The sequence below is a fragment of the Rosa chinensis genome, chromosome 6 (assembly GCF_002994745.2).
Source record: "Rosa chinensis cultivar Old Blush chromosome 6, RchiOBHm-V2, whole genome shotgun sequence".
Classification (NCBI taxonomy): domain Eukaryota; kingdom Viridiplantae; phylum Streptophyta; class Magnoliopsida; order Rosales; family Rosaceae; genus Rosa; species Rosa chinensis.
Window position 1 is genome coordinate 1,390,536 of NC_037093.1, and position 23,415 is coordinate 1,413,950.

The 23,415-nt window shown below is 38.8% G+C and overlaps 5 protein-coding genes across 5 annotated transcripts; 2 read left to right on the plus strand and 3 right to left on the minus strand.

Annotated features, from left to right (window-relative positions):
* LOC112174343 (ER lumen protein-retaining receptor erd-2.2) lies at positions 1-2,824 on the plus strand. The gene is made up of 6 exons (XM_024312082.2): positions 1-364; positions 746-945; positions 1,505-1,645; positions 1,744-1,824; positions 2,244-2,368; positions 2,485-2,824. The coding sequence occupies exons 1-6, from the start codon at positions 142-144 to the stop codon at positions 2,531-2,533; spliced, it is 819 nt and encodes a 272-aa protein (XP_024167850.1). The 5' UTR covers positions 1-141; the 3' UTR covers positions 2,534-2,824.
* A 724-nt stretch (positions 2,825-3,548) lies between these two features.
* Positions 3,549-4,885, minus strand: LOC112173974 (type III polyketide synthase B). Its single transcript, XM_040509644.1, has 2 exons — positions 4,747-4,885; positions 3,549-4,543 (listed from the first exon to the last, which is right to left on the minus strand). The coding sequence occupies exons 1-2, from the start codon at positions 4,826-4,828 to the stop codon at positions 3,549-3,551; spliced, it is 1,077 nt and encodes a 358-aa protein (XP_040365578.1). The 5' UTR covers positions 4,829-4,885.
* Positions 4,886-7,865: 2,980 nt separating this feature from the next.
* On the minus strand, positions 7,866-8,559 carry LOC112169566 (transcriptional activator FHA1). Its single transcript, XM_024306620.1, has 2 exons — positions 8,304-8,559; positions 7,866-8,245 (listed from the first exon to the last, which is right to left on the minus strand). Exons 1-2 carry the CDS (start codon positions 8,557-8,559, stop codon positions 7,866-7,868), a joined length of 636 nt encoding a protein of 211 aa, XP_024162388.1.
* A 703-nt stretch (positions 8,560-9,262) lies between these two features.
* LOC112169567 (pathogenesis-related protein 1) lies at positions 9,263-9,793 on the plus strand. The gene has a single exon (XM_024306621.1). The coding sequence runs from the start codon at positions 9,263-9,265 to the stop codon at positions 9,791-9,793; it is 531 nt and encodes a 176-aa protein (XP_024162389.1).
* Positions 9,794-18,914: 9,121 nt separating this feature from the next.
* On the minus strand, positions 18,915-22,659 carry LOC112174805 (5'-methylthioadenosine/S-adenosylhomocysteine nucleosidase). The gene is made up of 8 exons (XM_024312615.2): positions 22,364-22,659; positions 22,220-22,283; positions 21,881-21,972; positions 21,139-21,245; positions 20,714-20,788; positions 20,028-20,102; positions 19,703-19,795; positions 18,915-19,297 (listed from the first exon to the last, which is right to left on the minus strand). Exons 1-8 carry the CDS (start codon positions 22,455-22,457, stop codon positions 19,100-19,102), a joined length of 798 nt encoding a protein of 265 aa, XP_024168383.1. The 5' UTR covers positions 22,458-22,659; the 3' UTR covers positions 18,915-19,099.
* Between the last annotated feature and the right edge of the window lie 756 nt (positions 22,660-23,415).

The following is a 23,415-nucleotide window of genomic DNA, read 5'->3' on the forward strand; positions in this document are numbered from 1 at the left end:
CATACGTCGTTCGGGTCTCCGAGTTCGATTTATATTCAACAAAGCTTTTCATAACCAGAACTGGTTCCCTTCTTCATAATTTTTTCCCACACTTTTCCGGCGAAACCCGATCACCGGAAAATTCCGACGAATTTCGACCCCATGAGGGCTCCGAAGACGCCGATCAACACCGTGTCGACATGGGTCCGGCGCCAACCGCCGAAAGTGAAGGGCTTTCTGGCCGTGGTGACCGGCATGGCGACTCTGGTTCTGCTCCGATTCGTCGTTCACGATCACGATAACCTCTTCGTCGCAGCTGAGGCTGTGCACTCCGCCGGAATCTCCGTCCTCATCTATAAGCTCATGAAGGAGAAGACTTGCGCCGGTAAAAGTTTTCAGCTTTTTAGGGTTTCGTTTGATTGGGATTGATTGAGAAATCGGGTTCGGAAAGATTGGGGATTTCTGGAATTGGTGATCTAAATTGCATTGTAATGTATAGAACTCAATGTTTTGATAGGGAATTAGGATTCTTGTAATATTGGGAAGACTGGAATTTGATAGGTAGGAATTGTTTGGATTATGAGAAGTTGATTAAAGTTGGAGGGAAAAATCTGGGCTTTATTGGATTCATGTGATTTTTGCTATGGAAAAGTTTGTTTTTTTGCTTTGTTTTAGATCATGTTTCCTTTTTCGGTCCCCACCCAATGAGGTTTAGGCTATGAAACTCATGAAAGTTTGATTGGGAAATGTTGGGAATTGTATGCAGGGCTATCACTCAAATCGCAGGAACTTACAGCTATGTTTTTAGCTGTGAGATTGTACTGCAGTGTGGTTATGGAATATGACATACACACCCTGCTTGATTTAGCTACACTGGTGACCACCCTCTGGGTTATTTATATGATCCGCTTTAACTTGAAGTCTAGTTACATGGAGGACAAAGACAACTTTGCAATATACTATGTGGTGAGTTTCTCTTTGTCACTTTTTTCTTTTCTTTTTTCCCTTGAGAGTTTTTTTTATCAAATAAATGTGTGTATGTCTATATAGATCCGTGTGTGTAGAGGCAAAATCAATTTCTCTGTGAGTTGAGAATGGAGTGTTAATTATCTTTGTTTTGGTTTTCTCAATATTTATCGTCAAATAAGTGTTACAACTCTCAGCTTTATGAAGGACATGTGAGGTATAGAAATGAAAATATTGGTGTTCATGAGTGAATTAGATCACCCCTGTTTAGAGGTTATGACATTAAGCACATGCATTCTTTTCTTTAGTTCTTTGTACTTACATCTTGTATTAAAGATTAATCTTGGATAATAATTATCGGTTTTTAGCCTGGAGGTATGTGATCTTGTAAGTGTGTATTCTTATCTGTACCAAAGAAACTTTGTAAATATTGGGTACATATTAATTAAGGCAAATTGAATGACTTTCTCTTTCACTGATGATGCATTCTCAATTATCTTTTTCACCTCTGTTGCTTTCGTTCTAATACTAACATGTTCACCCTTTGATTTGGATACAGGTTGCACCATGTGCTCTACTAGCTTTATTTATACATCCGTCAACTTCTCATCATTTGTTGAACAGGATTTCCTGGGCCTTTTGTGTGTATCTAGAAGCTGTTTCAGTACTGCCCCAGTTGAGGGTCATGCAGAATACAAAGGTCTAACATCATATAGTGGAAAATCTGTGTATTTATGAGTTTACCAGAAAAGGGCATGCAACTAATTCCTCTATGATTCCACGGTTTTCTACTTTCAGATTGTTGAGCCATTCACAGCTCATTACGTGTTTGCACTTGGTGTTGCAAGGTTCCTGAGCTGTGCCCATTGGGTTCTCCAGGTCTGATCTTATGTGATTGATTACATATGTTTTCTTTGAATTAGGTTTGTTTTGACATTTTGGAAAATTGTTGGTGTTGCATGAGGATAAAATTGCTAAGTTGATTCCTAGACTTGTTTGTAGATGCGCCTAAAATTAATTTTCAGTGTAGGCACTTGTTGGGATGGCTTTATTATCATATTCGAAGGTGGCATCTGATTGATTATTTGGACTGAAAGCATCTTAATGATAAAGGAACAATTTATACTAATTTATTCTTATCTTTTGTTATAATGATGAAATGAGAATCCTTGTGCCTGAAGTTGCTTTAAAAGGATGTGGTCGATCAAATTTTGGAAAAATTATGTTGCTGTTATTAGTTAAAGGGTATTATCTGATCTCATTCTGACGCTAATAAAATCTATTCAATTGCTCAACAGGTATTAGATACTCGCGGACATTTGCTGGTGGCCTTGGGGTATGGGTTGTGGCCTTCTATGGTTCTTATTTCGGAAATCGTCCAAACTTTCATATTAGCAGACTTCTGTTACTACTATGTCAAAAGGTTGGCCTTTGAATCCCTGATGTTTTTTTGCCAACTTCGTTTGCATTCCAATTATCTCCTCTCAATTGTATAATGTCATCCAAATTTACTTATTGGGATTGTTTTCTGTTTTCCAGTGTTTTCGGAGGGCAGCTTGTTCTTCGTCTCCCTTCTGGAGTTGTATGATTTCAATCTGCTTCTGCTGTGGTCTACGAGCACAATGCGGTCAACACTTAACTTAGCTAGCATGTCGTTGTTCATCCTTTTTTAAGTTCCCCGTTTTGCTCTCCACAAGTTTCTAGTTCTCTCTTTCTATGAAAAAAAAATTCATGACTGGAGATGAAGTGGATTGCTTGTAAAGTTGGGGATGGATGGAGTGAACTAAATTTCGTATTTATAATTTAGACATGATTTGGTTCCTCTTTTTCAATGGGTATTAACATTTTGTTAAAGCTTTACCATAAACTCAAATCTACAGCTGATGATGTGCTGACGCATATAATTTACAGTTGATGCTGAATCAGGTCTGTAGATATACACATAATATGGAGATGACATTGCTCGGTCATATAATTCAAAAGTCCACAACACAGATTGTCTGCCATGTGCCCACAATCTCAGTGGATTCCCATGGCTTTTTGGAGTTACTGATAACCTGACCATTTCATAACCTGACCATTTCATCTTTTGGTAGAGATGACCGAAGCCACTTTTTGTTGGTGTGGATACCTTAAGCCACTTGAAGACTTCTAGCAAATACAGATCCACCAACGACCTTTTTTTGATTTGTTGCCAAGTGCCGACACCACCACTCTTGGATGATAAACAGTAGGGATCTGATCTAGCACCTTTCTCTGGAAAGTTTGAAATATCTGGTTTTCTAACTTTTAGTAGATTTACTTGAACACGAGCCGCAGGTTGCGAGTTCAAACCTAGTTGGGACCAGTTTGCTGAAATCATTTTTCTTAACCAGCCTTAAAACTTGAGAAATATACAGTAAATAAACTTGCCCTGACTCTTCTTAAGAACTTTGGTTTTAGATTATTCAGTTGAGTTGGTGGAAAGACAATCACAGAAACACACCCGAAAGAGAAGTATATAAACACCTCATTTGTGCCAACATGTATCCGATAGGTCGTGTTCTTAATGATAGCAGAAATAAAAGTTTCAGTGCTATGTAAGAATTGTACGTCTTCATACTTTAGATAGTTAGGTTCCTTGCAAGGATGCCCTCAAAAGTTATACCAGGTCCAAAAGCCAGAATTAAACCCCATTCACCATCTGCGTGCTCTTTCTTCTTGATCTTTTTGCTCTCTTCTATCATGTACTCAAGCACATACACAATGGTGTTGCTGCTAGCATTCCCATAATCCATCAGAGCTCTTCTGCTAGCATTCAGCTTTTGCGGAAACAAATCCAGACGCTTTTCCATCCGATTCAAGATTGCAGGACCCCCTGGATGAACAGCCCAGAACATCTTATTATACTCCTTGTTATCGAACCCAACTACATCCATTAATCTTCCACAGAACCCCTCCACATTATCTTCGATTATCTGAGGAAGCTCTCTAGCTAGCTTGAAACTAATCCCTTCTTCTGTGAGCCTTCCATCTATGGTTTTCTCCGTGCCGGGCAAGAATTCCTGAAGGGCTGTGTGAAGCTCAAATAGAGGCTTTTCGGAGACTAGCTTTGGGTCTGAGCCAATGATCATAGCTCCAGCCCCATCACCAAAGAGTGCTACACCAACAAGATCATATGGTCTATGTGCACTTGGTGGTTTGTAGCCGATAATAGTAGTTTCAGAAGTAGCAAGCAGAACTCTGCTCCCTGGATTGTTCTCGGCAATGTCTTTAGCTACACGAAGACCTGCCACGCCACCAGAGCAACCCGAGAAGTAAAGCATGACTCTTTTAGTCTGAGGGGAGAGTTCAAGTCCTCTTGCTAGGTAAAGGTCTCCACCAGGTAGTCTAGCTTCACTGGATGAGACATAGACTAAGTGCGTTATGTCCGAAGCAGGCCTTCCCCAGTTCTTGATGCAAGCATGTGAAGCTTCAATGGCCATCTGTGTTACAGCATCATTGCAAATGTCTAGTCTTTGCTTCACGGTGGGAATTCCTTCAATTGCAAGCTCTGGATATCTCTTTAGAATCTCGTCTGACATGACCACATACCGAGTTTTGACTGTTGTTGTCTTGCCTAAGAATTGACATAGATGAATGACTGAATTAGCGGCAATTATTTCTGGTTTATGTTGGTAAAGAAGCCACTTAAAGCTATATAATGCTACATTTCCTTTGAAGATTGTTATTTTATCCCAAGATAATTAACATAGGACATCTGACATGTTATGTTGTCGGTTTCATGCATATATAGCTGGTGAGAGAAGGTCATGGACTTACAGAGTCGAGCCAGCTTCTCCTTGAGGTCTGGATCATCACAGTTGGTATCTTTGAAATATCCATCAACCAGAAAATCCTGCATGACAAGCTGGTGAGGAAAGGCCTTCCCAAGAGCCAGAATCGTAGCTTTTCCGGGGTTGGCCTTCATTGTAGAATCTCCTTGTGCAATACCTTCACTCCCCATGTATAGATACATACAGAGAAGATGCTGATTTGTTCAACTAGGACTTATAAGAGGCCTTATGACTTCTGAACCTTTGCTGGTCTTATATACAGATCAACTGCATACTTATGACATTAGATTGTGCTGAGAGGTAGCTAAGGTATGAACATTTTCATATTGGGTGAAACATATTGTGTGAAACTCTCTTGTACATAGAATAGTGTTTTAGTTGAGAAACAAGGTGATCATGTAGGCTATGTTTAAAGATGCAGGTAGTGGTTTGGTAGTGGGGTTTGGATCAGTATTTGCTGCACTGATGATGGCGTTTAAATATAATATCATAAATCTAGATTTGAACCACGGGCTTGGCAGTGCCCTGTAATTGGGCCGTGTGACTAATTAAAGTTCAAAATAACACTTATGATTAATTTTATAAACTAAATTTAGGTTTAATCTAAGAAAAAGTTTTTTTTAGTTCAAAATCTTTTTGATTTATTATTATTTATTACTAGTGATCAATCTTTTTGATTTATTACTAGTGATACTAATAATAAATAATAATAAATCAAAAAATGTTGAACTAAAATAATTTTTTTTTTTTTTTTTTCGGATTAAACCTAAATTTAGTTTAGAAAATCATGATTTATTTGCATTGTTTTTTTTTTTTTTTAATAAAGCGCTGATGCGGCCACCCTCAAGTTTTGATTAATGAAATCGTCGAATACAAGGAGGGGGGGGGGGACATTGAGCCTAAACCCCTGATTACAATAGGCACCTAGAGTACATCCTGAAATAATAACATGAGTCTCTACTAAACAATTGTATTCAAATACGCACCAATTAGCATAGAACGCGCTCCAGACGGTTCTATTTGCTTCCCAGCGGTGACACAATGGAAAGATAACTCAATCTGCAACTCGAATACAACATAGCATAATTCATATTCTCACAGTTTTCCCATCATGTTGCCACTGGAAAATACATCCAGTGACACTTAGTTTCACACTGCCACTAGGAGGAAGCGACCATTTGACCAGGCAAGGAACTCGCCTCATACCTAGAGCAGACACGTTACTGCCACTAGAAGGTTGCAACCATTTGTTAATGCAAGGAACTCGCAGCCTACCTAGAGTAGGTGCAAAAACCTGCACAAAGCCCATCTAGTCCTACCAACTTATGGCAGTGACTTATTATAAACAATAAACAAGCAACAATACAACACCAAACAACAAAATAACAACTAATAATCAAACAACTCAACCGAACAGCCCACCAGCAAGGACCCAAAGCCCTAAGCCCGGCCCAACCTCCAACCTCCCCAAGGAATTCCAGAGCTGCAGTCCTCCAATCCCAGCACCAATTCCGCCGCTAACGAGTTGTAGGCGTCCAATCCCGCCTCCAATTCCACCACCAATGAACCGGTGTCATCAATCTGGTATTCCCACGCCTCCCACCAACGATCTCCACTGCCATTGGAGGTCAGACCTCAAGCCACGACAGATCTCGCTCTTTTGGGATCGCCTCTGCCAGGAGATCGAAGCCCCGATCCACCCAACCCAATCAACTTAAGCAGAAACCCGATCAATAAAGGAGACTGTGACCCTAGATCTCGCTGCTAGCCAATAACCCATCCTCGCCGCTCTATCCTTGTGCTCACTCATGACCAGAGAAGGTCAGATCGGAGTAGATCTGCGCAACCCAAAATACACCTTGCATCCACCTTTCCCGAGCCGCGACTAAGCCTCAGAACCCCACCAGTGCACACCGTAACCTCACAAGCCCGTCCGACGATAGCGCCATAGGGACACGCCGCCGGACGGAAAGACACCAGCGCGTGGGGCGCGTTCAACACCACTAGATGTGGGTAGTTATATCGGTAGATTTGCATTGTTCTTCTTTAGTTCTTAGGGTTTGCTAAGCAAACGCTTTTGTTTCCTACATTTCAAGTTTGGGTAGAAAATGAGCCATAATGGCTCTCCGATGTACTCACTGATATATGCATTTAAGTTGCTTAATACGTGCAATTTCTTTCTCAAAAAAAGTTCCTAGGATTTGCTGTAAGTGAGGGCCTGCACTTGTATAGCCATAAACAACCTTGTCTAGGATCATTTGTTAATTAGAAATAAAATTGTAATGCTAAGGTTGAAGGATGGAAATCTACCACGTGACATTGTCATGTGGTGATTGGGGCAAATAATATCACTCAAATTTGGTGTGGTCATTTCAGGAGGTGAAAAAAAAAAAGGTTAAATACTTGTTACTCCTCAAACTTTTCTTTGAAAAACAGTTTAGTCCCTTACCTTTTAAATTAAACTGGATAGTCCTTATTCTCTCTAATTCTCACACAACAGGTCCACACAAGGTCCAAAATGACTATAATACCCCTCACTTCCTCTTTTTTATTATTTCTCTCTTTTCTTTTTCTCTTTTTTATCTTTTTATTTTTAATCATTTTTTAATTTTTTTTTTTTTGCTTCTCTCTCTGCTCTCTCTCTCTCTCTCTCTCTCTCTCTCTCCCTCTCTCTCTCTCTCTCTCTCTCTCTCTCTCTCTCTCTCTCTCTCTCTCTCTCTCTCTCTCTCTCTCTCTCTCTCTCTCTCTCTCTCTCTCTCTCCCCAACTCTAGCTTCGATCCCATTTCCAACTAGGACCAAGCTCCACTCCCAGTCCACCACTTAAACCCTCAATCTCTCAACCTCATCTACCTCTTCTGCTCCACCGAAACCCAACCACAAATCCCAACCCCCAAACAGAACCCTAGATTTCCAGATTTCAAATTCAATCGAATCAATCCCTTAGTCGAACACTCATACCCAGCCTTCAATCCCATACAAATGATTCAATCCCCTTCTAGATTTCAAATTCGATCCCTTAGTCGAACACTCATACCCAGCCTTCAATCCCATACAAATGATTCAATCCCCTTCTAGATTTCAAATTCGATCCCTTAGTCGAACACTCATACCCAGCCTTCAATCCCATACAAATGATTCAATCCCCCTCTAGATTTCAAATTCAATCCCTTAGTCGAACATTCGAACCCAGCCTTCAAGTCTCTTCGTCCTCCTCCGCCGCCGCTGCAAGTCTCTTCCAAGCAATCCAAATCTCCGAGTAAGATAGCCGCAGCAAGTTCAAGTCTCCGAGCCGCGAGCCTCAAGTTCAAGAAAGCCCATTCGGAGACTCCCACAACAGAGAGAAGACCACTAGATCTTTTTAGTCCACCCTCGTCCTCAGCCCCATCGGCTCCCTTCCCCATTCCCACTCCTCCATCGACGGCCACTCTCGCAACTCCTCCTCCATCATATGATTCAAAAAACAAACTTATCCCAATTCCAATTGCTACACCAACATCAATCCATCATATAATCATCTCTACAGAAAGCTAGATAGGAACTACCACCACCTCCCCCGACCGCCATCGCATAATGCCTAGGCTCAATAGATCCACCTAGAGTAATCCTTATCCGTAACACAAAGTAAAACTCTTTATCCCCAATCTGAAGCGGATCCTGTGAATCGAACTTGACCAGAAGGTTTCTGGGGAGGTGGACAATCCCCTCCACGAGGTAGCCATTCTTCTTGATGACCTCCAGCGCGAAGCAGCGGCGGGTGAGGTCGTAGAAGATGTGCGCATGGTGGTGGGAGATGTTCATGCCGTCGCCGAGGCTGGAGAGGTCGATGTCCACCGTTGATTTCTTGGAGTTGCGGCTCAGAGTAGTACTCGAAGCCCTTGCCTTGGAGCTTTAGGGAGAGGGGGGAGAGAGAGAGAGTTTTTGGGGTTTTGTTTTTAGGAGGAGATAGAGAGAGCTGAGAGAGAGAAGCAGAAAAAAAAAATAAAAAAAAAAGAGAAATTAAAAATAGAGAGAGAAAAAAAAAAAAGGAAATGAGGGGTATAATTGTCATTTTGGACCTATTGTGTGAGAATTAAAGAGAATAAGGACTAAATTGTTTAATTTCAAAGGTGAGGAACTGAACTGTTTTGTTTTCGGGAACTAAGTACAGGGAGTAACAAGTATTTAATCAAAAAAAAAATTACATTAAAAGACCAATAAGAAATAAGTATGAGTCATATAGACCAATAAAATCAACTCAGAACACCACGTGTACTATGGTCTGAGATATGTTTCCAGCAGATAAATATAATGGTGCAAATTAAAAGTAAACAAATTCTCTATTTAAGGTATTTGATTCGTTTTGTTTTCCTTTTTGTTTTGACCAAATCTAAAGATCACATGATTTAATTTCCTGATTTCGTCCTTAATGCCTTTGTTTTAACCTTTACAAAACAAATGCCATATCCCTCTATAAATATGCTCAATCTCGTTTTCCCATTACATACTGCATAGAGGAAAAAATATGGGGTTTAGCAAGCTTTTCTTTGGTGTATGCTGCTTAGCAGTAACCATTATATTTCATGTCTCTCAAGCTACAGTAATTAACAATCCCAACCAAGGCTTCATTGATGAAGACAACAACAATCCCAACCAAGGCTTCATTGATGAACACAACAAAGCTCGAGCAGAGGTCGGTGTTGGTCCAATGACATGGGACAACACAGTAGCACTGTACGCACAAAAGTATGCCGATTCAAAAATTGAGACCTGCGAATTGAAGCTTTCTGGAGGACCGTATGGCGAGGCCTTGGCTGAAGGTTTTGGTGAAATGACGGCTGCGCAAGCTGTGAAGTTTTGGGTGACGTCAGAGAAGCCTAACTATGACTATGCCTCTAACCAATGTGTTAATGGTGAATGTTTGATTTATACACAAGTGGTTTGGCGCGATTCTGTTCATCTTGGTTGTGCTAGGGTCAAGTGTAAAAATGGGCGGGTGTTTGTAATTTGTAACTATGATCCTCCTGGTAATATAGAAGGAGAGCGTCCCTATTAGAAAATGTTATATATTTATTGCTGAACATCTAATTAATTATAATAAAATATGATTTTTTTTTAATTATATCAACAACTAGTATTTTGTGAGTCGAACTCATGACCTCCCACTTATAAAAGGGAGATGTATGCTACTAGATCAAATGATACTGGGCTATAAGATACGATTTTATATAATGTTTTACTTTTTTCTTTGATATAGTGTTTGGAGTTATGATTCCTTATGATCAATAGTGTTAAATACAATAGCAAATTAAATGAGAAAATGAAGCTAAAACGCGACTTTATATAATGTTTTACTTTTTTCTTTGATATAGTGTTTGGAGTTATGATTCTTTATGATCAATAGTGTTAAATAAAATAGCAAATTAAATGAGAAAATGAAGCTAAAACGCGACGAGCAGATTCCAAAGTAGTTTTCTTCCTTTTTCTTGTGAGTGATCACTTGCGTCTTTGAGGAACAAATATTTTTCTTCATGTACAAATTTCTCAAAGAGGTGTTTGGCTAATTGGCTTTCTATCTTAGCTGCTTTCTTGTAAGAAAATAAGAAAAAGGTTTATCTAAAGAGTGGTTCTAGTTGGACCTCCAAATTTAATATTTGGACCTCCAATTTTTTTTCAGTTATTAATTGACTTTGTCAACTTATATGAAAAGACAAATAAGGACAAAGAGAGAAAAATGAAAAATTAAGTAGGTAAATAAATAAATACTCTTCTTACCTTCTCCAACCAAATATAACATTCAATTTAATTTTTTTTCCCGATATTTCCTTATATTGTCTATATAGTTTTAAAATTTACTTAAAACTGACAGGACCCGACTCAGGAATCACCCCAAATACCTGGATACGAGCCTGCGGGGCCCACGTTAAGCGAAATCCTACCAAAAATTCGGCATAACCTCCCCTAAATATGGGCTACCCAAAAGTTTCACAAACCTGGTCATGATTACAACTTTAACTTCTACTCAACATACAATAACATATTTACAATCCAAGCACATATATTACATTCGGAAATTTCAAATCCCAACATAACCTCCGTAAGCAACAACAATCTGAACAACAACATCCATCAAATTTAAAAGAACAGGGTCATCAGAGCAACACTAAAACTAAGCCGATATCATACAAGGTAGGTTAAGTAATAACCTACGGACAAAAACGGAAGCGCTGATTTCCAAAGTCCTTGAACCTGGACGCGATCTCTGCTTATCTGAAATCTGGGCATTTGAAAACGAAGGGCTCAGGGCAAAACATATAAAATCCATTAGAGTGAGTGGACAAAACCGAAACGAGAATCAGAACAGTTTATGGTATGCTTCCCCATTTCTCTTTTCAACAAAACAAACATGCAGCGAGACTCCATGAAATTCCAACTCAATCCTTTTTCCAAGAAAATCATTTGATGACTAGGAAGGACTGCTTCCTAGGCATCTCATGCCATCTGGGAGGGACTGCCACCAGATGACGCATCGGAAGGGACTGCCAACCGAAATAGGAGGCGGTGGTTAGTCGGGACTGCCAACTAGCCACATGTAGTAGACGGGACTGCCGACTAACTACCTCATGTCATCTGGAAGGGACTGCCAACCAGACTATTACCTAGAAGGGACTGCCAACTAGGTAAGATACGCATGCGCCAAAACTGGCCTCCTTGTCAACTGCTTCCTTTTTAAATCCTTTTCTTTCCATAAAATCACATTTACTCAAATATCAATCCATTTCAAAACTTAATACCATGCTGCATGCATTATTTAAATAAAAATAAAGGTCCACTCACAAGTGAGTCCCGCAGCTAATCCTGCTGCCTGCCTGTGACCTCCTCGCTCGAGGGCTCAGTGCGTCCTGTCACAATTGAATAGGATATAATTAACCATAAAAAGGAAATACTCTCAAAATCAACTCATTCCCCTCGGAAAAGCATCCGTTATTCATAAATTGTTATAAAACTCCCACACTTCAATTTGGGATTAAATTCTATAATTCCTTACCATCTTAATGCCCTCCAATTCATAACAACTCAACCGATTTTTAATTCGATTCCTCAACCCTTCAATGACCTCGCTTAATCTAAACCTTCACAAGGACCGTTCGATAACTTAATCAATTTTAATTCCATTTCCTTCATCACAACTGACCACCAATTTATAATATAAATCCTTTTCCAAAATTTCCACATTCTCTCTTAATTTTTCCCTTTTTTTTTTATAATTCACAATTCCAACTCCAACAATCTCAAATTCTCTCTACTTCCTAACAAATAATTCAACAATAACCCTTTACCAAGAGATTTCACCCAAACACTATAAACATAACAATTCAAACAACCATGCTCAACAACAAAATCCAAAGAAGACTCAATATCCAACAATCTCAAGTTTAACACAAAACTCAAAGATTAATTCCAATTCCAATCAACCTATCTATTCCAAAATCAACTTCATAACCCACACAACCATTTCTATACCTGCAACAGCCACCAAAACAAGCAGAAATAGCCGAATTTAAACCCAAAAATATCAAGAACTCGACAGCACTGTTCACGCAGTTCATGTCTCCAAACACCCTCAATTCTTCCTCCACCGGCCAACACAAGCTGCAAAAGTTAGATATGATCATCAACATCACCCCAGCAACTCAAAACTCCAAAGAAATCCGGTGGAAATCGCCAGAAAAATCGAATCGGAGCCAAACCCCGATTTTTCCCCTTTTTGCAATTCTCCTCAAATCTCCAAAACCAAAGCTACCCAAGGTGAAAGACTTACATGGCTAGAAGGAGAAGGAAGAGAGGATCACGCCGTGCCAAACGGTTCGTCCTGGGGTGGCCGGACGGCGACGAAATCGCCAGAGAGAGTGCAGCGGTGAAAAAAAAATGAAAGGGGGGAGAGGGTGGCTCGGGTTCGTCCCGTTCTCTCTCTTCTTTCTGTTTTGTTTCTTCTTTCCAAAAAAATAAAAACTTACCCTTTTAATATAACCAAGCTATGAATAGTAAATTTCTATTTTTTGATCATAACTTTTCCGTAGAAACTCCGATTAAAACAAACTACGTGTCCACGAACTCAATTTTTCGTATTCTACGACAATCTCAAAGAAATTTCCTAATTTACCGGACTAAAGAAAAGTCACTTTTCGGTCAACCATGGTAAAAAGTAACTAGTAAAAACTTTAAGGTACGGGGCATTACAAAAACAATTAAGTAAAAATAATAATTTCTATACATGGCCTATCATTTATTACAAAGGTAAATTCAAAACAATCTAATTTGAAATTTTCTTAAACTAAATTAATTGAATATTATGATATAGTTATTACTCGATCTTCCAACCCAATACCCTTGAAATCATTCTTTTAGCAAATTCAAAGGGGTTCCAACAACATATCAAGATCGAGAACCAACCATCTGATTAATTTTGGTGGAGGAGAGACCTACTCACAAGAGAGCAATGTCTTGTGATTTTGATTCATTTTTCTTCTCGTGGTTGAAGATAGAGATAAAAAGTAGAATAACAGATTGTTGTATCTCATGTTCAAGGGCATTTTGGTAAAAATAAGGAGGTCTACTTAGCTTTTCAAGTATTCTAAAAAGTAAATTAGAGGTGTACTAAGTATGGGAGGTCCAAATAGCAAATTTGGAGGTCCAACTAGAACCACTCTTATCTAAATTTAAGGGATTTATTGCTTTTTAATATCATAAAGTTTGTTGTATTTCTTGTTAAAAAACGACAAACGTGGCTCGTGGCCCACCATTGTACAAATATTGTCCCAACTTAACCACCTGTTAGGTGTTGGGTTTTAATCACAAAAGACCTCGATACAATTGAGTAAGAGCCACCCACTTATAAGTTATATTTTCTTTTGTCACTTTTCCAATGTGGGATCTTCGCCTCGATACAATTGGGTAAAAGCCACCCACTTATAAGTTATATTTTCTTTTGTCACTTTTCCAGTGTGGGATCTTTCCTCCACCATTGTACCTATACTGTCCCAACTTAACCACCTGTTAGGTGTTGGGTTTTAATCACAAAAGGCCTCAGTACAATTGGGTAAGTGCCACCCACTTATAAGTTATATTTTCTTTTGTCACTTTTCCAATGTGGGATCTTTTCTCTCCAACATTTCTGATTGCCTCGGCGTGTTTCAGAGATGAGGAGAAGGGCAATTTCATTGTGGCTGTAAGCAATGCCATATGGGAGAACGGAACAGTGTGCGTTGACTTTTATGTAGATAGATGTGTTTGGACAACAAATCGTGTATCCTTTCCTTGTATTGATCAAAATGATACTCTACTTGTTTGAATTGTTGATCGTTGCGAAACAGAAGATTTGCGCAACAATCAATCTTTCCAAAGATGCTTTCAAGTTTATTGCTCATCTAAAAGCTGGGAGAATCCAAATTCAATACTATAAATATGATAAATCAGTGAATTAGTTAGATATTTCTCTTTAGTGTCATATATTTGAAGTTATAGGTAAGATGATCATCCTCCATCATGCACCATTTCTTTGTAAGAATCTGGAGGATAATTTGTAATATGGGATTTTCCTAATTGTCCGTACATTTTTCTTAGTTCCCTAGACTAGTCGGGGATGCTTTAGGTTTTGCCCGTCATTGTACTTGGTTGCTTTTTCTTTTTCTTCTCCTGTTGGTATATAAATGAATAGGTTTCTACTCCCTTTAGCTCAGACAAACCACTCAGAAAATGTGCAACTCAGAAGGTAACATAAAAGTTTGAATGAATGCTTCAACCATCGGAGGCACTTAATTTCCATTAATAAAATCAATGACTTTGGTAACAGCCTGTTCAACTGCAGCAGTTACTGCGACCAAATTTTGCATGAATTCTTATGCAGTTGGTGTTAGTATAAGAATATTGTGTATTAGCATTCCCTATACAAAACAATGAGTCTTAGGCCTAGACAAAACAATGATTCTTAGGCCTAGGTTAGAACTGTGTGAGTATTTGAAGTAAAGACTAAAGCGATTGAATTACAAGATGAAGATCAAGGCCCCAACTAATCCTAGATGATTCTCTGAAAAGGTAATTCATTCATTGCATCTCATATAGCATGGTTGTTTCTTGTGTGATTGCATGCAGGGATTGAAGACTGTGTTTCAATTCCGAAGTAGCTAGTCTGAAAGGTATTTATGCGTGATTAATGTTAGTTTGTCATTATGGACGAGTTTCAATTGAAATCAATCATATATATGATTTATAGGATTGCATTTTATTTGATTGATTTGGTTAGTTATGCATAGCATTTTATTTAGGGATGAAAATCAGTTTTTATTACCTAGATATATTAGGAATATTTCTTTCTTAATAGAAATCAATTAGGTCTAGAGTTTTAAATTCCCTTGGAGTGTGTTTGGATGAGGGAAAAAATTGATGGAATTTAATTGAAAGTGAGAATTTCATAATTCCTAAAAACCAATTCCCTCATTTGGCATTATTATTTTTTTTTTAGAATAATAGTCAACCATTTTATTAATAATAAACATAAGAAAAATTACAACTTAAAGATGTAGAAACTACATCAAAATATAAAATAATAAGGGAAATACTAGATGCAATAAAGCATCGGAAATAAAACTTAACAAAGGTACAAAGGGATGCAATTAAGCATTTGATGACGCCCAGAACAGAGTTCGGGCTGTGTAAAACGGTTCCAATAGTATGGCCGACCATGCTTCCACGCATATAAATACGTCGAATAGAGGGTAACCTTCTATCAAGATAACCGCCGGTAGTGTGACCGACCTTGCCCACCCCACGCAAAATAGTACGTCGAGTAAAGAGCAATCTTCTACCTAAGTTGCCGCAATTCCAATTCCAAAGTATAGCAGTGTCCCGAAAAAGTCTCCTGGGTCCCAAATGCGGATCCAAACAGAATATAAGGCCAAACAAAGGCCCATCTTGAATGGCCCAAACAAAAAGAAGCCCAGAACCCGTTGGGCACCTAAACCTGCCCTAACCTCCCCTGTTCCGCCATCCCTTGCCGGAGAAACCTAGATCCAGTTCCGGCAGCTCGATTCAATGCGCCGCCGCCTACCCCACCAGCCTTGGGGCGGTTCGCATGAAGAACCATAGGAAGGTTGTTTCTCAGCCCGACCCAACGCCCTCTGATCAAAGCTGCAAGGCAGCAAACACCAAAGCCAAACCCATATTCCTGCCGCCGCATGGATCTCGGCCCCGACAGTTGCACCATTGCCCGACGTCGGAGAACTCGATCCCTCTAGCACGACTCCACCCACCTCCACTTGATGTAGCGCGGGGCCAGCTGAAAGCCCAGGCACTGCTCCACTCCGATCACCACTCCAATGCACAACTGGATCGACAACCGGCCCATCACAAGCCCTTCACTCGCCCCTAGTCCAGATCCGAACACTGTCGACTTGAGCCGTGCCCGAGATGGCCGAAGACGTCCGACTCTCGGATCTGTCCTACCCGAGATTTTCCAGTCACCAACAATCCCCAATCCAAATGGACGATGAACCGAAAGCGACCTCAAGGCCCAGATCGAACTAATCTGAGGAGGAATGAACGAAGTCACTTCAACAAGGGTCGAGCACCTCGACGTCTTGGAGAATAACAGATAAAAGGGGGAGATGGCCTGGACCGTACTCGATGGCTGCGACACCAGGGGAAATGCCGAAAATTTGCTCCATCAGAGATGGAGGAAGTTGCAGAAACACATACCCAAGGGCGGCGTTCTCTCAAACCCTAGCGGGTGTTCCTAATTACGATTTTTGCAGACAAAGTAATTTTATGATTTTTGTATCTCATTGGCCAAATTAGAAACTAGAGAAAAACACAAGCTATGGTACTGTGATTCATTTGGCATTATTAAATTGGAAGTTTTAAATTTCTCTGTAGACAAAAACGAAGGAATTCATTATTTAAATTCCCCACTTCAATTTTCACCAAAATAGGTGTCATCTAGAACTCCTTTGTAGTATTCAATATTTATTTCCAAAACAAGGTTTTTTTTCTATTTTATTTTTTTATTTGTTTTAAACTTTCTTAATTTATTACACATTTCAAATCCTAAATAGATACAACCAAACAATAAAAATTGCAATTAATGAAATTTTAGATATATGGAGTTATAGATTCCATCATTTATAAATTCCTACAAATTTCACAATTGTCTCATCCAAACGCATTGTTGATGTCTTGGGATGTTGGCTGTGCATACAAATAGGAGAAAAATATTTTCTTTCTTCTACGCTTCTGAAGATTATATTGTGCGTCCATTGTTAGTTGAGAGAGTTTTTTTCATTCATAGAAAAACTCATGAGCTTCATTGAGAATTATTAATTCACTTGTTCCATGTTGAAGTGAATTAATAAGTCAATCAAACACCTTCATATCATTCATATCATCTGCATGTCCGAGAACCCCACGAGATTAGTTGGGAGGAAGTGTCGTGCATAGTTCATGTATCAAAGTTAGAGAGATGAGTGGAAGCAGTTCTGAAGGTGGAGAAAAACAAGATGGTGTTCGTGCAACCGTCTAGAGGAGTCTAGTCAGAAATAACCAAGGTTAGAGCTATTCACGTTGGTTGTAAGTTCATATTTGTTTGTTCATATTCACCTAATGAGTGGCTTTACACTTGGCCTTCAAGAGTTAAGTTCCCTAGTTGTTTACTTCGATTTGAGGGTTTTACTGCGTCAACAAATCTCTTGTGTTTGAGTTATTTATTTTTGTTGTGCCTTTTTGATTGTTTGTTGCTCTCTTTAGGATTAATTTTGAAAACACAAAATCTGGGTCGCAAGGATTGATAGGCATCTGCAATCCCCTTACCCCTTACTGCAGTTTGGTAATTTTATTCAAGTTAAAGTTGAGCATAATTTTCCCCCCATTGTACTCTTTCCCTATTAATAATATGAACGAGGCACCTAGCTAGTTTGGTGCCTCTGCTATTTTCAAAAAAAAAAAGTTGAGCATAATTTTCATCTAAGCCTATTCACCCTCCTCGAGGAATAAACGATATCCATCCTAGTACTTTCAGTTGGGTTTCACCATCGATGATATCACGTAAGCTTCACAATTATATCTCCGAACCAACATGTAAGTACAGTTGTTTTCTGAAAATCAAAATTAGTGTTAAATATAACTAAATTAGAAAGTGAAGCTAAAACACGACGAGCACGTAGATTCCAAAGTAGTTTTCCTCCTTTTTCTTGTGAGTGATCACTTGCGTCATACCAAGTTTTGAGGAAAAAATATTTCTCTTCTTCATGTACAAATTTCTCAAATTTAAGTTTTTTAACCAAGCTGTATATGCAAGATGATCTTCGATCTTACCTTCCATCTATGTAAAAAGCTTTTTCTCAAATTTAATCACGCTGCAGTGCCGCTTGATCCTCAATCTTAGCTTCCATGTATTATTAAAAAGATGTATCTCAAATTTCTCTTCCTTTTTCTTGCTGTCTTTCTGATAGCCTCAGCTTGTTTCGGAAATGAAGCCAAGGGTAATCTGGTTGCAGCTGTAAGCAATGCCCTATGGTGGGAGAATGCATGGAAGCGTGTGATGTCTTTTACGTAGTTAGACGTGTTGGACTGTAGCCTGTTGGGACAACAAATAGTGCATCATTTCCATGTATTGATTGGAATGGTACTCTTCTGGTTATAATCGTCGATCGTTACGAAACAGAAGGGTCGATCCTTGCGAAACAGAAGGTTGCGGAACCGTCAATCTATTCGAAGACGCTTTCCCAATATATTGCTCATCTAAATGCTGGGAGAATCCAAATTCAATATTACAAGTATACCAGTGGACTGGTTAGAGCCTTCTCGTTAGTGTCATGTATTTGAAGTTTTAGGCAAGGTGATCATCGTCCATTGTTTTTTAAGAATCTGAAAGATAATATGCAATACGGGATTTCCCAATCACCTTTTTTTCTTAGTTCCCTAGTCTAGACAGGGATGATTTTTGGGCTTGCCCATCATCGTACGTGATTGCTTACCCTTCCTTGTTCTTCTCCCTATTGGTATAAATACGTTTCTTCTCCCTTTAGCTCAGACAAACCACTCGGAAAATCAGCAACTAATACAACGATTAACTTGTAAATTGCTTCCGAGCACCTAGGAGAAGGTTTACTTTAAAAAGTCGAACGTGAAAGCAAACTAGTAATCAAGTTGCCATAAATACTGTCAAATATAGTTTACACAAACTATGAACCTTTGCTGCTGCAAATTTGGAACTTAACAATAAACCCTTTAAAATAAGCAGATCTAACTAATAAACTTGACGTGAAAGGGACATTTTTCATTACACAACATATAAGTTTGAATGAATGCCTCAAAGTTCGGGGAGGCACTTTCCGTTAATAAAATCAATAACTTTGGTGACCGCCTGTTCAAGTGCAGCAGTTACTGCAACCAAATTTTGCATGAATTCTTCTGTAGTTGGTTTTTCACCATCGACTATATCAGTCACAGCTTTAACAAATATTGCTGGGACTTTCAACAGATCTGCCACATAGGCAACGGCTGCACCCTGAAAGACAGAACATGTAAGGAAAAAAAAATTGCTTTAATTCAAAGTAAAACTAAATGCAGGAAAAGGAGCACTGAATGGTAAATGGATATCTACACCGCCACGAAGGAAATCTCATGTGTACAAGACTGATGAAAACCTTTAAATATCTGATTGCATGGCTATTTTCAACTAGAATGCCAATTAACATGATACTTCTCTTAGATAATAGGTTTTCTATTTCCCTGATTGACAGACGTCAGACCTAATGCATCTCCCCACCACCCCTAGCCTCGATACTACTAGATATTTCACTGCATCTATCTAATATTAGATTTTACAGAGAAATATGTTTGGTACTATTTGCATGAAAAAAGAAGGGGCACCCTTATCGAATTCTAAGGTAAGGTTTATTCAAAAGGTTACCTCCATGTCTTTAACGGTAGCATCATTTGCAACTATTGATGCTTCATCCTGTGGAGACATATCCAAAGAGTTGCCAGTAGACAGCTTGCCAACCTAAAGCATGCGGACAGTGAGTGACATTTTTATTCTTTGTGATGCTACTAAACAGAAAAAGGAAATCCAAGTATCCACGTAGCTATGCCTAAGCTCATTCACAGATCATGATATGTCCAATCTAAGAACTGACTCACAATATATCAAATTATTCGAAACTAAACCAATCTAAGAAGGGTTTATCATTTCAGTAACTTTTGACACCAATTTCTGCATAGTGGTTACTAGTTACCTTTAGCTCAAGTTCCTTTTGAAGACTGGGTGTTGTGTAGGTGAGTCGCAAGCCAACTCCGTATAAATCAAAAACCTGTAGCAGATAGACAAGGGAGACCAACTTGAGTAAAAAGTTATTTATGCTAATAGCCACATAAATGTTTTCCCAAAGAGCATGAAGCAGGAAACTTATTGCTAGTAGCTAGGAGAATATATTGCATCTTCTTGTGATTCTAAAGTGTTCACAGAGACTACTGCAGCCTAGAAACAATGTTTGTCAGGCTTCTAGGGAGGTCAACAACAAATGACAATAGGGGTATGACACTTTTACCCATTCAACACCAATTTGACATTTTTAACCATTCTAGGCTACAGAAGAATTTTCCCAACCAGGTCTAGCTTCATGATATTGACAGTAAATGGGACGAAATACAGAGGAGAAAGATGTAATTATTTGGGCCTGTACTGAATCATATTTGTTAAAGAGTTGATAATTATCACCAAAATATTGCAAACAGGATTTTCTATTATCCAATTGTGCACACAAATCTCAATTGACTATCCCAAAAACTCAAAGAAGTCTGCCATGCCTCTGTCTGTGTTCAACTTATGCAGGCATCTATAAATGGAGAAGCATATCCTTTATCATTTGCCTTCATAACCAAGCTTGAAAACTACTTAAATGGAAAACTAAGGAGTACTCACAGGAATAGGTATCCTTCTATCATGGTAAGCAACATCAGATGCGAGATAAATGTCACCAATGCATGCTCCTTTGTCCTGAAAGCATCCATTAGACGGTCATAAGTAATAATTTGTTATATGTCAAAATGGTTCAAAAAAATAGCTTCACATAACATCATTATTCATACATAAAAGTTCGTGTGCATTCACACACAAAAGCATAGTCTGTGATCCATACAAGCAGTCGTATAATTCATTCATATCATAGTCCTACAATATTATAGATCAATCCTGAAAAGTTAAGGTGGCCCTTTGTAAGAGACGATGGCCCTTATTTTTCTTCCGCAGACTCTCCAATTAATATCTCAACAGAAGAGAAAGCAAAATGAAAGCAGAAATCAGTTTCTATTAAGATGAAGAGCAAAGGTGATACAAAAATTAAATACCTTAAAGCCACCAGCAGTGCCTGCATTGATAATTAGGTCTGGCTGTAGTGCTTGAATGGAAGCATAGGTCACAAGAGATGCAGGAACTGTGCCTACACAATCAACCCCTGAAAGAAAATTCAAGGATTAGATAAGGCATAGAAACAAAAACACTACTCTTTTTTATGATTAATACAAGTCACCATGTAGGAAACATAGCATATGAAGATTTTGAGGTAGTTAAATTTCCGAGAAAAGAGCAACTGCTTGGCAGTTGATAGTTTAATCATATCTAGACGTGAGAAGCAACTGTCTTGAACTGTCATATATATATGTATGTATGATAATTTATAAACTCAAATTTGGTACTAGGGTAGCTAAGTTATTTCCAGTTTAGATGAATAGTGAGGTAAATGTTAATTTGTGAGGTATCATTATAGATTTCTCTGTTGAACTGATTTATGTTCAAGCATATTGCTCACCCTCCAAGTTCTCGTCTTCTCAGAGTCCGCTCAAGACAGTTAAGTCTCTTAACCATGTTGGCCTTTTCAACAATATCCTGATGATCTAATGCCATTTAAGCTCATAAGTAATGAAAAGTAAGGCCATGAACCAACCAAATCAACAATCAATAACAAATGATCGGCAATTTCGTGTGTGCTTTCAGCAGGTAGGTGACACGACCCTATGGTTCCTATCACTCAAATATATTTCACTTTACACACAAAAAAAAATCTCAATTCCAAAAGCTCCAAAAACTTACCCAAAGATTCATCTTTTCCAGGCCACACTAGATTAATCTCAAGATCCTTGTAAAAACCATGATACCGAACCCAAGGAACTCCTTTCGGAAACCTACATCATCCGTGCAATAACATATCAAAAACTAAACCATCCAAGAAGTTAAAAAACACACTTTAAACGCATCCAAAACACTCATAACTCTATAAAAAAAAACCACCACAGAAGCCAATAATGATCTTAAATTCTAAAAAAAAAATGAAAACATTTCATATTTCAAAAATCACAAACAACAACTACAAAGTGAAACGAACTGATTCAAGTAAAAGTGACCTAGTTACGATCAGAAAGAAGAACTCACCCGGAGTCAGGGACCTCAGTGAGGTTAAACTTATTCACCACCGGAAGCGCCTCAGTCTGCATAGCTGTGTTTTTACTTCGAAAAATTACTACCTCATGTAAAAAAACAACAGCTGAAGAAGTCAAATTTGTATTCAAAACTTACCGATGACGATGAGGACGGAGGAAATGGAGCGCTTCTCAGCTCCGGAAACCATGGCGTCCTCCGCAGCGTCCGATTTGTCGCCGTGAGGAGCCATAACCGAGTGTGTTGGCCTGAATCGGAGGGTTTACGACGGTGGTGGAGGCGCGGAGGAGTGTGACTTCCGTTTACGGCTGAGAGACTCGGAAAAGAAGAAGAAGAAGAAGAAGAAGAAGAAGAAGAAGTGAAGAGAAGAACGAATGGGAGGGATGAATGGAATGGATCACCTACCGTTGATTGGTTAACCATTCGAACCCTCTGGACCCACGTGTTTTAAAATTCGAGAGATTTTTAAGTAGGGCAGACGTATCCTACGGTTTTTATATTTCTTTGCTTAAGATAGTGATTTATATGATTTTCTGAAAATTTTGTGTTGATCAACATGTTGATTGGGACATGAAATTGAAAGAAAGATGGAGATGACAACTCAACAAGCCATGGTTCATGTTGGACCTTGATATTTTTTTTACCCCAAAAATGGGCACAAAGTCGAGAAACTGTTTTCAGCACTATTTTCATCATTATCTTCCCCATTATCTAAAAAACTCGAATTATGAGAAGCTGTCTTTAGCATTATCTGCATCATTATCTGAAAAACTCGACTTATGTTTTGTTGAAATTTTTATTTTCATACTCTATTTACATGGAAAAAAATCAATAATTGAGGTTGTAGACACCACTAGATGAGACCTCGTCGGACATGAGGTTCGGCTCGAGGCTGGTCTCTTTCTCTTTGCAACACTTCGAAGTAGCATTTTAGAGTGGTAGGACATTCAGATAAATAGGAATGGAAGCGAAACACCTAGACCTCTCTTGTATATAAAAGGCACACACTCTTTTCAATAATGGTAAACTATTAATACCAACCTATATTTATTCTGATAATGATTATATATCTCATGCTGAATTAGCCATCGAATGAGCTAAAACTAGCCTCTCGTGCTCTCCTCTAAGGCGTCTGTTATTATTGGCAAGGGCAGCAACCACAATACTGTAATTAGACCCAAATGCTTTTT

Excerpts from the sequence above, each read along its gene's own strand:
- LOC112169566 (XM_024306620.1), bottom strand. The coding sequence starts at position 8,559 with ATGAACATCTCCCACCACCATGCGCACATCTTCTACGACCTCACCCGC. Across the intron at positions 8,246-8,303 it reads GGCGGTCGGGGGAGGTGGTG|CAATTGGAATTGGGATAAGT; the intron begins GTAGTTCCTATC and ends ATGTTGGTGTAG.
- LOC112174343 (XM_024312082.2), top strand. The coding sequence starts at position 142 with ATGAGGGCTCCGAAGACGCCGATCAACACCGTGTCGACATGGGTCCGG. Across the intron at positions 365-745 it reads GAAGGAGAAGACTTGCGCCG|GGCTATCACTCAAATCGCAG; the intron begins GTAAAAGTTTTC and ends AATTGTATGCAG. Across the intron at positions 2,369-2,484 it reads TGTTACTACTATGTCAAAAG|TGTTTTCGGAGGGCAGCTTG; the intron begins GTTGGCCTTTGA and ends TCTGTTTTCCAG.
- LOC112174805 (XM_024312615.2), bottom strand. The coding sequence starts at position 22,457 with ATGGCTCCTCACGGCGACAAATCGGACGCTGCGGAGGACGCCATGGTT. Across the intron at positions 22,284-22,363 it reads CTCCGTCCTCATCGTCATCG|CTATGCAGACTGAGGCGCTT; the intron begins GTAAGTTTTGAA and ends GTAAAAACACAG. Across the intron at positions 21,246-21,880 it reads TGGAAAAGATGAATCTTTGG|GGGTTGATTGTGTAGGCACA; the intron begins GTAAGTTTTTGG and ends ATTTTCTTTCAG.
- LOC112173974 (XM_040509644.1), bottom strand. The coding sequence starts at position 4,828 with ATGCAGGATTTTCTGGTTGATGGATATTTCAAAGATACCAACTGTGAT. Across the intron at positions 4,544-4,746 it reads GGAGAAGCTGGCTCGACTCT|GCAAGACAACAACAGTCAAA; the intron begins GTAAGTCCATGA and ends GTCAATTCTTAG.
- LOC112169567 (XM_024306621.1), top strand. The coding sequence starts at position 9,263 with ATGGGGTTTAGCAAGCTTTTCTTTGGTGTATGCTGCTTAGCAGTAACC.